At 38.5% G+C, this 15,387-nt stretch overlaps 1 protein-coding gene across 5 annotated transcripts in view; it reads right to left on the bottom strand.

Moving 5' to 3' along the window:
* The window catches only part of UBAP2 (ubiquitin associated protein 2), an 86,214-nt gene that overhangs the window by 47,731 nt on the left and 23,096 nt on the right, over positions 1 to 15,387 (bottom strand). For all 5 annotated transcript variants that reach the window (XM_042862311.1, XM_042862308.1, XM_042862309.1 and 2 more), the window contains exons 3-6: positions 10,504 to 10,581; positions 8,824 to 8,934; positions 5,054 to 5,207; positions 3,479 to 3,556 (exon numbers count right to left, since the gene is read on the bottom strand). In XM_042862311.1, the coding sequence (XP_042718245.1) occupies positions 3,479 to 3,556; positions 5,054 to 5,207; positions 8,824 to 8,934; positions 10,504 to 10,581 (421 nt within the window). The remainder of the gene's footprint in view (positions 1 to 3,478; positions 3,557 to 5,053; positions 5,208 to 8,823; positions 8,935 to 10,503; positions 10,582 to 15,387) is intronic.

Here is a 15,387-nt window from a genome sequence, read left to right as displayed (position 1 = left end):
GATATGAGTTGGTTTTCTCAAAGAACGACAAGGAAGATTTAGAAATAGCAGTAAAAATGACAAATTCACTCTCACTTTACAATTCTCACTTTACAAGTACAAAATACTTTACAAATGAGAAAAATTATCACATACTATTTCTATGCTGAATGAAGACCACAAGTTCATCTATCTGCTATCCTGTTATCAACTACTGGCAGCGAGAGTTCTGTGGAAGCATGCAAGAACTGAAATCACAGCATAATCCCCCTGGACATTCTCCTGGTCTTCAACTATTTGTTGCTCAAAGGCTTCATGAGCCAGATGATCTACATAATTCACAGCCCTTGTTGGGTTTTGGGGGTTGTATTTTTTCTGTTGGTGGTTGGTCTTGTTTCTTCACTATGGATCTTTTTTAGGATGATTTCATCAAGAGCCTGCAGATGTTACAGATTCTAGAAACTTACATTCCTCAGGTTAATTACCTATAAGAATATCACTTCCATATGCTCATTTTGAACTTGTAACATAATAATTTACTACCCTCTCATTCTCATACTCACATGAATTGATTGATCAATTGATTTCCTCATAGAAAATTTCCTGCAGAAATTTTACAAATCCTCATCATACAATCATTTAGCCCTCTGTTTCCCAGGCTGCAAAGCCCTACTCTGCCTGTTCCTCACAGCCCATAAAGGCCATCTTCCCAGTACCTTTCCAAGCCTTCTGCAGTTCTGCCACTCCTGTTTCAATGTGGGGTAGGGGACAGTGGGAGAACCAGACACAAATTTAAAACTGAAGATGTAGGAATAGCACAAAACAGCTATAAAAAAAAAAAAAAACCACAAACACTGTGCCTGTAAAATCTGTCAGTTTATAAACAGCACTACAGCTGATTAAAATACAAATAAGTAAACATTTCTAGAACTGACAGTCCTGAAGTTGCAATCATCTCTCTTCCTAATTCCTTCAGGAGATTCTATTCCAGACAGTTACAAATCCTTCAACAACTAACACAGAAATACAATTATTATCAATCAGTATTACAGTGATTTTTTTTTTTTTACCGCTAAATTAAACTGATTCAAGAAATTCAGTTCTGACAAGAAACAAAGATGGGAAGGCCACCTTAAAAACATGAGCTCCTTGACTTTTTTCCAAATCAAGGCTTACAACCTGCTTAGCAAGCAAAGATTAGAAGCAGAGCAGCCCCAGCTGGGATGTGTCACAGAACACCTCCTGTGGTGCACTTCTGCTTTCTCTTCCTTGGTCAGTAACACCTACCTGAAATCCCTGATGTTGCGTATGCCAGCAACCAGCACTGTTTGTACACTGAGTACCTATTAGCCGATGAAGTTGCAAGGAATGTCACACAGTCAGTAATGGAAAATCTACTGTGTTAGGAAATAACGCCTATAGCACTAAGTTGAAATTCTCAGTTTGTTTTCTTCCCCCAGTGAACAGTACGCTATCACCTCTGAGTTAATTCAATCTCTTCTGTTTTCAAAGCATGTCATTCCTTAACATTAGATTCTTCTACAATGAAGCAGTAATACTGTGGGCCAACAATTTTCCCCCTAGAAAGCAGCCAATAAGATAATTCCAGCCAGAGACAGTAGCTTAAAATAGAGAAAGAGTGTGTTGCTCAGATATTAGCTGACCCCTACGATGCCTACACTCCTACACACTGAATGAAAAGCATCTAAAAAAGGGACCTGCAATGATTACCAACAGTCTATTTACTTTCAGCAGAAATACTTTACCCCTACATTTCCCTATTTTGTCTAATAGTGAAAAAAAACAGCAAGGACCTTTTATTTAAAATAAAACCTACTCATACTGAAAGTCACACATCACTGAAATATTGAAAAGTAAATTATATAGCTTTACATAATTCCCTGCAGATTTTGAGGGGTCGCATTATAAAATGAAACTGGCTATTTCTACTCTATAATACACATACTTGTAATGCAACAATCAGGAAGTCATTCACAGGGTTTATTACCGACAGTTGAAAAGACTTAATCGAGGCACTTTGCTCACATTAATGCAGAATACGAAATATTTGGTAAAGAGATACAGAAATACTGTATACACTAACCCAGATACAGAAACTGGATAAAGTTCTTCCCATTTCTTCAGTCAGGTAAATCAGTTTGATACCAATGATTAAAAGCCTTGGCTTGAAACATGATATTCACCCAGAGAGTGAGTTAGTGCTGACAACAAATGCAATGCATTGTTCACATGGTTACAAATAAAGATACAGACTGAACTTAAAATTAACCTCTGAATTTCATCCCCAAAATTTAATTTTAAAAGTCCAATGTTTATATTTACAACATGCATAAATAATTACTTTACACTAAAAACTAAAGCATTTGAATTCCATCTGTAAACAGTGAATCATACCACAATCTCCTCAGCAAAGCTACTCTGTGAACATGTTACTTCTTATCAGCTGATTGACATGCACAATAGAGTAATTCTCACAACCCTCTGGAAGCTATCTATCTTTACACCCTTCCATTCCTTCAGGATATAGATTTGGAAACAATGAAGTTTGATGTTCCACTCACTGAATGCCTCGTTACTGGATATTCCAAATAAGACAGTCTTTGGTAGGTAGAAATTCTCTTTTTCCCTGCAAGTCAGACATTATTAAGCTATTAGCTCTGCTGTGCACTCCGTCAGTGTAACTTCTTTATTACCCATTTTCCCCACGCAAGCTGTACCATTCCCAGGTATCCAGTTCCATTCCTTTTGCTCTAGGAAAAATACGCTTCTTTCCACTAGATCAAATGAAAATCTAAACCAACTGTGCATCTTGTTTCCACATCAAACAAAGACCATCATCTGTCCTATCTCTTCCAGAGAATACAATTAGAGTTGTAGCTATGAGTCCACAGTACTGTGTCTTCCCATACTTCTGTTCATCAGTACTCCCATGCTAATTCTATTTTCCTTTTTTTTTTTTTTTTTTTTTTTTTTTTATAAACAAAAAACCTCTAAAGTTACTAGTGCTCTCCTACTGGGTATTGAAAACAGAAGGCAAACCTGGCAACAGGATCCACTAAAACAAAATGGCACAAGAACACATCAAATCCCTCCACAAGAGTTCTACAGAAGGAATCTTGCACTCTCCTGCTGCCAAGGTACATCTTGAGGAGTCCATTACACTCCCACACACAGGAGGCTGTCGCGACTCAATTTGGAGAAGAGCTCTCCATAGCTGGAGGACACAAAAAAATGCCATGAAGGTGATGTGCTGATACTCTTAAGCCATTATGACACCAAACAATGGTCTCATAGTGGTTAGGAATGAGAAACAATGGTTAGGGGATGAGAGTATCTAAATTAAAGATGCCTGAGGTGCTAATGGATTCAAAGGAAAACCAACAAATGCTTAAAAATAAGCTTTTAATCAAATAAATGAGGGAGTTTCATTTCAGGAAATGAAATCAGTGCCAGTCCCACACCAACGCCACCATCTCACCTCTCCCACGGCCACGTTTCCCACGGTCTGAAGGCCTGTCTCCTTGACTGTTGTCCACTCCATTTTCTTCAGCTCTAACTGTGGAAAGACGACAACTTAAGAGAAAGTTTAGAGAACTTATACATGAGACAACACAGTCACCTGCTTAACTTGAACCCAAAAAGATTGTCAGAGCACTACGGTCAAGATATCTCAGTCATCCCTCTCCTTTTTGCAGGCCTAGATACGGGCAAGTTGTTCACTTTAAGGTGGACAACTAGGAAGCAAAATATCTTTTAAAAGGGTTATGCCTTCTTGCAGACACAGCACTTGTTTTTTAAACCCTGGTCTCAAATCTATATAGAGGCAAGAAATTACCCTGCCTCATACTTGACTTTCCTGATAATGTGCTGATTGGCAACAGCAGATGAGTAAGATAACCAATAACACCAACTCTTCTCCTGTCATCCTGTCCTGTGCCCCATCTTCTGACTCCCTTACAGAGGAGGTTGGAAATGACTGACTACCTACAGCACTGTTGAGAATTATGTACTACACAACAAATTCAAATAGCACCAACATAACCATTAAAGAATGTACGTAAAGGAGAGAGGATAATATCAAGATTTGGTAGTCATCTTTAGTTCATTTTTAGTACAGAAACAAGCAGTATATGGCCTTGCCAAGACATCTCTCTCCATACTTTCATTTTTCTACAAAGACTCACAATGCCTCCACTGACGGGTACAGTATATGAATATATTCCAGTTATGAGTTACAGAATTGTAAATTGTAAATATTTGTCCTGCTTCTAAGGGAAAAGGTGGGTTTTTTTTGGTTGTGTTCTTTTCTATCCCCTTCATTTTCTGCTCATTTATTAGTGTTACAATAAATATTTATGGCTATCTTAGGAGATACAGGTAGCTTAGATAATTTCTGATAAAACGTAAGAGAAAAAAGGTAATCTGTACATTCAGTGGTGATTTAATGAGATCCTGCGTAATTCAAAAAACTTCAGTTCTCTCTTGCACAGCATACTATTCTATCTGCATAAACGTGAAATTTAAATGTTTCTGTTCGCAAAGTACTACTTCTGTTGTGGAAACTCACCTGCAGCTGGTTTATATGAGAAATATATGCAAGAGATTAATAATATTCCCAGCTTTTTCATTCCCCTTATGAGAAGATGAGAACATCTTCAGGTTTTCACACTCATAAAAGGAGATGGAGTCAAGCTAGATTTTTTTTTTTCATTAAAAGAAACAAGAAAATGTATCAGCTGTGCAGCGACATATTTGCCTTCAGGCAGTCTTACAAAGACTCATTTCTAAAACTCACATGAAGAACAGCAAGTTGTAAAACATCAATTAACCAAAAAGGTTTAAATTAAACTGAGCTGTCTCAAAAACAAAAGTAAAGACCATTCAAAAAAAATCAAGTAGATAAATCAAGTATACTTGTCACATAAACAAGTTATGATCACATCGGCACTGAGCTTCAGCTCTGACAGACTTTGTTCCATTAAACATTCACTTTTCACCAGTTTCATCTTCAAGAAAGACATCCAAAGCTTTTAAAGAGAACCCCTATACGTACACTCTCGGCCACGGCTGCCTCCTCTTCCCCGTCTGTTGGAACTCCCCCGTCCACGACTCACTTCTCTGTCCCCTCGTTTTTCTCTGTTCTCTTTGTTTTCTGAACTTTCCTTTCCAAGGCTTTTCTTCTTTCCCCCTACAGTCTCCCAAGAAGTCTATTTAGATAGAATAGAATTAGATACAGAAGTCAAAAAGAAAGAGAAATCTCTGTCTATAATATCAACCCACACCTGTTCACTTCAAAGGAAAAAAAATAGGTATTTCTATAATAGCAGGTTAGTGATATGTACCAAGAACTACACTGATGCAAAAGGAAAATCTAGTTCTATCCATGGAAAGAGGTGAGCAAGAAACAAATACTAGAATTTAAATGCAGGCTAAGAACTTCACAAAACACAAGTGCCCACAATAAGCCAAACCACCCGCTCTCACAGCCACAGCTCATCACAGAGAGCAGAAACCAATACTATGTCTAAACAAGAAAAAAGACTAAGGTCCAAACATCAGACCTCGGTTTTAATATAAAATCCATCCTTAAAATAAATTCAGTGATAATATCAATTCCACGTGAATGTAGGAGTTGAAAATAAAGCGACTAAGACACTTGCTAAAAACAATACAGTAATTCATGTACTATGCAATTGCATGGTTAGTCTACTGAGCAGAGTAAAAAAAAAAAGTATCATTTGTAATGAATGAACAGTGAAGATGGCAAAACAATGCAGATGGCAAAAACTTCTTCTAAGAACTTATTGTCTAGATAGTTTTCATGAAGGAAATTTGCTTATGTAGATAAGTTGCCATTAGCTATGAAGTACTAGATAAAGCCCACGATCCCACATCAGGCAATTGCCAATCATATTTCTTATTTCTTTTCAATTCAGCTGACAAGCAGTTCTCACAAAGTAGACAGGGACCAGCTAATCCAACTTGCCTAGAATTAAGAAAACTAATGTTGCAAAGCCAGCAGGTAGCAAAACAGTTCACAAATAAAAAGTTTCAACATCCTGTATAAGACAACAAGTATTAGAACGGTCACACACAATCACAGAATGGTAAAGATTGGAAGGGACCTCAATGATCATGAATCTCCAACTCCCCTGCCACATGCAGGGCCACCAACCTCCACATTTATTATTAGACCAGGCTGCCCAGGGCTCCATCCAACTTGACCTTGAACACCCCAAGGGACGGGGCATCCACAACCTCTCTGGGCAGAGTTATTTTTTGCAGAAGTGTATGTGAGAAAAAAGGCTGAATTCACTACTCAATTTCATATCCACTAAATATATCTAAAACTGCCATAAACCAACTGAGGTGAAACACAGATGCTGTAGATTAGAAGAACAAAACAGCTTGATTGAGCAGCACTGTTGTTTGTGAGACAGAAATCCCAGCCTCCTCTAGTAACTAGTGTATGAGGCCAGGCTCTTGTCAGTGGTGGTTAGTGACAGGACAAGGAGCAACGGCCTAAAATTTAAACATGAGAAATTCTGTAAAGACATACAGAGTAACTTCTTTACTACAAGGGTGATGGAGCACTGCACTGACATCTGAAGAAGCAAATCAAGATGGATCAGAATGCACTATTATTTCTCTAACAGTACAGCGCCAAAAGACTTTTAATCTTTTTAGGAAATTTCCCAAACTGAATGGTTCTGCAAATCATATGTAAAAGTGGACTCTTTTTAATAAAGCTTTATATGGCATGAAAAAAATGACCACAATGGAGGCATCGGATTTCCACGCATTCCCACAAATAGAGATTTCTGATAATCACAATCCTTGGGGTTTGAAAAGTCTTTTATTACTATTTATACAAGGAAAAAAATCAATATAATTTTAAAGAAATCTGAGAAGTTGGGAATGGTGTGGTCTCTGTGCATGGGTACACATCATGGACAATCGTGCTTTATTAGAAGTTAACTATTATGATTATATTTAGCTGAGGATGCTTCATGCAACCCAAATTACAGCTGTGAATTTTACCCTTGGGAATATATAGAGCAAGTTCCCTCTTGCTCATCTTGTCCCCTTTAAACTACCTTAAAAAGCCTCAGCAACTAAAATGTAGTTGGGCATAAAATGGCTTTTGCTCCTGTAAGAAATTAAATGCCTTAGGCAAAGAAACATGCCATTATCTATTCTCCCTCTGTACATCCAAAGCCAGACAATCACAACCATTCCAAGCAAAAAGTTTTTACTACAACAGAGTACAAAGCTTTAAGGATCACAGTTTAAAAAAAAAAAATACAGTTTGGCAGTATATCAAAGAATTTATAAATAGACAACATCACTCCTTGCTCTTCTAATTCCTCAAACTGTATAGAAACATCTACTGAATGAAGTAAAAAAAAAAATACAGTGCACTAAACAAATCCAAGTTCAAAAGAGATTTGGCAATTTTACTCAGAACAAGAAGTACCTCTGCTTCCAGCCTTATATTACAGTGCAACTATTCTGGAGTACAATGGCTCTGCAACAAACCATTGCAAGCTGTAGGTCCATAATTCCACAAGGAATAATAAATGGCTTCACACACTGATCTAGAGATTGCTAATTAATATCTTTTCAACCTTCCTCACCAAGCTCTCTGTATTTCTTTGTGAGCTGCATTTCTTCTATGGAGAGCAATGTGTTCAGAGGGACTTTGTTCAGAAGTGAAGATACTGTATCCTACTGATAAATGAACTCAGAATGTTTATCCTATATCATCATCACTTATAACAATTTGCTAGGTAAGAAAGCATTTAACTTTTTCTTTTTTTTTTCCCCCAATCAAAAAGCTATTTTCAACTAGAATATTATATATACAAGAGATGACAGAAAGGACAACACATTACTAGGATTGGTATAATCAAGGTGAGGTGGTCTCTTTTACTATCAGCTTACTCACACACTCAGCATTACACACTGCAGTGCATTACATGATTTCAACTCCTACACATGAAAGAGGATAGAATAGAAAGTTCCCTTGGTTAGAATGTTTTGTGACTTAGATCTGAGGTGCACAAAGTAAAGCTTCCTCACAAGCAATAAGCACACCCTGATAAGTCACAGGAAGTAGTCAACATTCAACATTAGGGAAGTTCAGATTTCTTTCCTGATTTTCATGATAGTAAACTGGATTTTATTTCAGATAAATCTTAAGAAGCCCCTCCAGCAAAATCTTCAAGCAGTTTTGTGAAAACCTCCTGTTGCCATGCAACAGTATGTGACATTGTTGCCACACACAGCTCAGATTCCTCTTTCTGTTTCCCGATGAAGTCAGGCAGATGAGCAACACAGTAACAAAAGAATTACTTGCTGTATCCTCTCCTACTATTATTAGCTTTCTACTCATCTTTCAGATAGGGACCTGGAAACCCACAATGCATTCCAGCAAGAATTACATGTCTTCAAGTACCTCCCTACCCTTTGAGGTTTACAGAGGTTGTGGCAAACAGTACCAAGTCTCACGTCCCACAGTTGCGGAGGTGCTTCAAACAGGCCCACATAAAACAAAAACACGTTCCAAAGAACACAGATACACCTAAATAAAAGATGGAAGACTGCAGGACAAAAGTAGAAAATCCATGACTTTTTCAAGGTTCAGCCCACACTGAAGTATGCACAAGACAAAAGCAGCTTTGGGCCTCCTCATTTTTTTCAGAGAAACTTCAGTGGAGACATAAATTTAAAGCTTCTAAATAGGACTTTCCCAATACTTATCTCAAAGCAGAAAAGTACAGCAAGCAAAAAGATTAGTTGAACACTGAAGTAAAACCTTACCGTGTCTGAACTTCCTTCCAGCAGTATGTTGATTGCTCTGTTCACATCCCCATTACAATCATGTAGTGCCACTATGCACTCATCCTGGTTTTTCCCCGTCACTTCCATAAGCTGGCAGTAAAAGTCACACATGTTAAAATATTCAAATTATCATCATCAAGTAAGAATACCATCATAGATTCCAAAAACGTGCACAGCTACCGTGTCAGAGCAATTTAAAATCCTAAGTAAGGGTATCTACCTTATAAAGACCTGCTTACAACTCAGATAAGAGACAAGTTCAAGTAACAACCAATTAAGCATCCCTACGCTTTTTTTTTTTTTTCTTTATACTTCATGATTTCAGCAAATGCTGAATCCCCAAGATAACTATATATGAGTGTAAAAACATTAAGAGGCTAGGACAGCTCCAGTATCATTCTCCCTCACCACTTGACCCCACTGCGTAAGCACAGCCATGGTGGAAAGTCCAGATCCATCTGGAAAAACATCCAGAGAAGTTAACTTTTTTAACTAGATCAGCTCCTCTGATCCACTTTAGCATAAAGCCATGCAAGCGGGCTAAGTGATGGCTGCTCAAGGAGAGCTGGTACTAAATTATGCCTTGTGGAACCTGTAGCATACATCCTGAGTAGTTTGGGACAGATATAAACAAGTTCTGTCATGGAGTATCCAGTACCTCTATCCATCAAGAGAAAAAAAAAAAACAACAACACATGATAGAAACCAACATGCACAATTAAGATTCTGTACAACTCCTAGGAAGAATTTAATTCTTAGCCTTCTTCTGATCAGCAGAGCTACAGGCACTATTTCATGGTCCTTAGGCTTTAGGATCTACAGGACTTCACTCCTGGCATAGCAATGAACAACTTTATAGAAAAGAACAACAAAAAGCAGTTAACAGTGTCTCATAGGAGGCTTCAGAAAGGAAAGGAAATTTAGAAGTGCGCCCCCACCTGCTGCAACAATGCATTCACAATAACTCTTGTTCTGGATGTGTTCCTACGTTCTACATGAAACGTGATGTGCTCGCAAAGGTAAAACCAATGCACTGAGCCAAACAGGTATAGCTGAGTCTTCAATACTCAGCTACAACTGTGCAACAGAAGATGGAATGCATAAAGCCAACGCTCAGCATGACAGAGGAAACAGTGTGATATTTCACTTTAATGCACACACAAATCTAGGAGATCAGATTTTAAAAGACAGAAACCCCACATTACTTCAATTCACCTTTTGCTAGTACTAGATTTTTACTTTTCCTGAAAAACAGATGGTGATTTAGCAAACCCAGTTTACACAGGTGACCCATTTTTCCCACGTGCATGTACATGCAGACAAACCGAAAGCACTCATTAATTCTGAATCAGCTCAGCATCAGGACCATTCTAGAGACAGAGTCTGGAAGAACCATTGGCACAGATGAGTTTTAGCTAAAAGCCTTGTTTACAAAGGGAAACGGTCCAGAATAACTATACAGCCAGTGTTATACTACCACACAGTGTCTTACAAGCAGAATTTTACAGTGCAATAAAAGCACCTATTCCTAATTAAATGTATATCATTCTGAAAATGGCTTCATCTAAATAATAATCAGCCACCCTAGCTCCAAACGTAAGCCATCCTAGGAACACCTCATTTGCAGGGCATAAAAACTCTGTACCGTAAGAAACATACTTGTTTCACTTTATCTTCAAAATCTGCATCATTCTTATCGTAGATCATCTGAGCAAGGCGAATCTGTTCTGCTGTTGCCTGAAAAATGCAAACATTCAATAAAGTTCACAAAGCATAACAACATTTTTTAAGAGTATCTCCTAGAGTCACTATTTTTCTCTCCAGATTCTCAGAAAGAATACATGCAGCAAATACAAAAGAGCTATGGAGAAGTGATTAACATTTTCTTCTGTGTCCATTTTTCAGTTAAAAAGTTTATTGGAACAGAAGCGATTTCAACATGTGGTTTTGATGTTTGTGCCAAAGCTAGAAGTCACTACATAGATAAGACAATTATGTAACAGATTTTATTACACAAGTTTGTTTTGATATTATTACTTTTAGTTTTATATAGTATTTGTCATTCCAGAGTCATTTTTATCATAAAAAAGCAGTAATGGTATTTTTCTAAATTAACCTCTTTTCTGATGATTCCTGCTCCCATCACCTTCCCTTGACTCTCCAAATGTGACTATAGATTTATGAATACTTAGAAGACACAGTTGCACCTCCAGATTCTGCCTGTGAACAGCTGCACTAATTCTGGCTTCTAGAAACTGCTAAAGGATCTTGCTGCTTATGAAATATTTGGTGCTTCTGAAACATTTCTGGCCTACAAAAGTATACCTGCAACTCCTCCAGAAGTTGTTAGGCTAAAACAAATGGATGCAGTAATGCACTATAGATCCTACTATGCGAAGGATGCCCCACAAACAGAGCTAGTCAACACCATTAATGTCTCCTCACAGTGTGTTATTTGGAGTCCACTGGAACTGCATGCCCCTGAAAATAACAAAGATAACTGTATGCTGCATGATCCTGGACCTAATTTGGTTTCTCTCAAACAGAAAAGACTTGCTATGGAAGGCTGACACTGAAGAGAGCTATTTGAGGTGCTGCAAAATATTTCTTCATTAAGAAAGGAACCAATTCATCCACTGAAATTCTTGAATAAAAGGATTCATCCTGAGCAGCTGGTCAAACCTCACCTTTTGAAGTCTCACTTCAGAGAATACCAACATGAAGTTCTGAGCCCCAAGAGTTTGACTCATCAGCCTCAAATTGCATCGCTGTTGGAGTTTACCACAAATACAAGCTCTGGAGAAGGTCGCCAAGTGCAAATGCTGAGAAGAGTCTAAAAATTACTCCACCATACACTGTCAGCTGCTTATTTGCTGAGAAGTTACTGCAGCTGTCTCAGTTCCTTGAGGGAAGTGACATTTGTCATGCTGAGAGGCAATGTTCCAAGACAATTAGTGTTGTAACAGTTAAGCACTCTGTGCTATTTCACATTTCCAAAGTATCATGCTGACAGCTTCATACGTCAACTGGCAACACAAATGAGAGACTACTGCAGAATTCCCAGCTCCACACCTTGTATTTCCCAGAGCACACTACACCTTCATGAGAGCCTCTCAGTTAGCAGGGCGTTCTGTGCAAAAAAACCTTTATTGGTGTCTGCCAGGTGAGTAGCAGAGAACAAAAAGTAGATGTCCACCAAGACTTATGCCTTGTTGACACATCCTCTTCCTCTGACTGACTTCAGTTTCCTCGGGCCCATCACAATTTTTAAATTCAAGACATTTCCTTTACAGACATCCAAAGCAGAAAAATTCAGACAATGTAATTTCTGTGTAGACGTGACCACATATTTGACCAAAAATGGGAAGCCGTTAAAAAAAAATTCAAAATTCATCTTAAGTCCCCATCAGATGACCAAAATACACCAATTTAGTAACAACATAAAACATGACAGTATCATATTTTTTTCTGTGTAAGAAGAAGGCTTAGAACATCACTGATATTTATGCCAGTGGACTACCTCCATACAGTACTCAGGATACTAAAGAAAAACAAAGATGCTTTTATTACACAAGTACCAAATCATTCTCACAAGTTTGGATTGTTGTCATTTGTGGGTTTTTTGCCCAGTAACTTGCTGTTCCTCATTTTTAAGACACCATCTTTACAAGTAATATTTTATTGTCCTATAAAATAGTATAAATTTTACTCAGCCTTTCAAGATACATGACTTTGCAATGTTAGACATAATATTTTGAACCAACAACTTACAACTCTCAGAAAACAGAAATGTATAAAACACAAAATTAAGTGACAATAGCAGGCCCAGATCTTATAATAAAATATTGTATTTATTTATCCAGATGCTACAGAAAATATCTGCAATGTAACTTCTTAAAATATGATAATAGGATATGACAATAAAGAAATCTCCATTTAGGAAAGCAAAGTTCTTCTAGATTCAGAGAAAACAATCAACAGTGATTGAACAGTAAAGCATCTTTCTGTTGATCTCTCAAGTTTGACTAAATAGGAAAGTTCATCTGATTTCTAAATAATAATAACATACAGTGCAGTAAAGCTAGTTGCTGTAAATTTGATTATCATTTTTTCTACTGAGCTGAGCAAACAAGTATTTGTTATGCAAGTAGAAAGAATAAATAGATAAAACCCAGAACACATGCAGTGAGACCAAACCTCCGAATCACAGCAGTTGGAAAGGTCCTCCAGTAATACCTGTGCAAACTTCCACTGAGGGCAGATCCCATCAGAGAAGTTGCCTGGGACGAGACAGAGATCCCACCACCTCTTATTTCATTATTTGTTAACTGTGAAGGCAGTCTTTTTCCCTCCCTCTTCCTTTTAACAGCTGGAATTCCCAGTGTTCCAGGTCAAGCCATCAGACCTCTCTGATAAAACTTAGACTTTACCTTTTCCACGCCCTCAAAAAAGACATCTGAATAAACCCTGCCTTTCCTCTTAGGGCTGAGCAAACCTAGCTCTCTTGATCTCCTCTTAATTGCCTAAACTAATTTAATCATCTCTGATCTCTCAGCCACTTCTTTACTAGACTTGCTCCCATCTGCCCAAAACTGGTCTTGTATATGTCAAAAAAAAATAAAGGAGAAATCATCATTTCACAGAATATTATAACAGAATAATTTGGATTAAAGGACCTTAACGATCACCTACTTCCAACCCCCTGACAGCAGCAAGGACACCTTTCACTGGATCATGCTATCCATGGCCCAGCCATGAGCATTTCTGAGGATAGAGCATCCACTTCTCTGGGCAAACTGCTCTTATGCCTCACCACACCCATAGGAAAGAATTTCTCCCATGTATTTAATCTCAATTTCTCCTCTTTCAATCTGAATGTATTACCCCTTGTCCCATCATTAAACTTCCAGATAAAAAGTCCCTTCCAGCTTTCCAGTAGACTTTTCAAGGCATTGGAAGGTCTCTATAATATCTCCCGAGAGCCTAGTCTGTTCTGGGCTGAACAAGCCCAGATCTCTCAGACCTCAGTATCCACAGAAGAGGTGCTCCAGCCTTCTGATCAGCCTTGAGGTCTCTATGCTCTTTGCGTGCTGGGACTTCCAAAGCAGACAGGGTCTTAGAAATGCTGAGTAGAAGCGAATAATCATCTTCTTTGCCCTTTTGGACGCTCCTTTTGATATAGCCCAGGATATGACTGACTTTTTGGGCACAACTACAAGCTCATGTTGATTCTCTCATCAACCAACAACTTCAAGATCCTCTCTTTAGGGTTGCAGTCCACCCAGTCACTCCTCAACCTGCACTGATGTTTGCTGTTGCTTCAACACAGGTACTGCATCTCGTGCTTGGCCCTGTAACGTTTGCACAGGCTTACCTCTTAAGCCTGTCAAGGATGCTCTCACTGGGACCCCTTCCCTCTAGAGTAACAACTGCACCATTCAGCTTGGTGTCATGCACAAACTTCCTGAGGGTGCACTCTAATCCATCACTAGTGTCATTAAGACATTAAACAGTACCAGTCCCAGCACGGACGCTGGAAGTACATCGCTTGTCTTCAACTGTACATCAACCCTTTGACCACAATTCTGAATGTAGCCAGACAGCCAATTCCTTATCCATTGAATAAGTACATAAAGTCCACATTTCCAATTTAAAGACAAGGATGCTGTGTGGGAACACATCAGAAGCCTTGCTTATGTCAAGGTAGATTACATTCACTGCTCTCCCCTTGGCCACCACACAGGGTAGTTAGGCACGATTTGCCCTTTGTGAGGCCATGCTAAGCATCCACAGTCACCCCAATGCTTTCCATGTGCCTTAATATGATTTCCAGGAGAACATGCTTCATTGTTCTCTCCAGGCATAGAGGTGAGGCTGGCCAACTTGTAGTATTCTAGATCTTCCTTTTCACCCTTTATAGAAACAGAGGTTGTTTTCCTTTTTCCAGTCACTGAGGACTTCACCTAATCACCACAAGTTTTCAAGTAGTAGCTCAGCCACTTCATCTGCCAGTTTTCTCAGGAATGGAAAACTAACTGTGAAGACTAAGACAAACAGCTGAGTATCCCAGCCTTCTCCATGTCAGCCAGAGTCAAGACCTCAACTCACTCAGAGATGACATATCTTCTTTTGTTACCTTACGTATCTGGAGAAACCCATCTTGTTGTATCTTATACTCCCAGCCAAGTTTAGCTCTAAGTGTGACTTGGCTTTCCTAATCTGGTCCCCACACTTCTGGGCCATGTTCCTATAACTCCTCTAGCATGCTTGTCTCTGTCTACATATTTATTTCATGCGCTTCTGTTTGGCTAAGAAGTTCATCATCCCACAGCACTCTAAATTATAATAGAACAAAAACAAATTCAGCTTCATCTATTTGAAAGTCACTTTCTAAATCCACACATTAGCATGAATCACCAGTAAGCAAAACACTGCAATGCAAGGAGATGAGGGCTTTAGTTCACATAATTAATACTGTATAAAACAGGAAGGAAGTCTCTCCGTGTTAAAGATCAGTCTGGAGAACAATAATAGAGACTACTT

The sequence above is a fragment of the Lagopus leucura genome, unplaced genomic scaffold (assembly GCF_019238085.1).
Source record: "Lagopus leucura isolate 7727_CA_CO unplaced genomic scaffold, USGS_WTPT01 Super-Scaffold_650, whole genome shotgun sequence".
NCBI classification, from domain to species: domain Eukaryota; kingdom Metazoa; phylum Chordata; class Aves; order Galliformes; family Phasianidae; genus Lagopus; species Lagopus leucura.
This window is presented reverse-complemented; position numbering and strand designations above follow the sequence as displayed.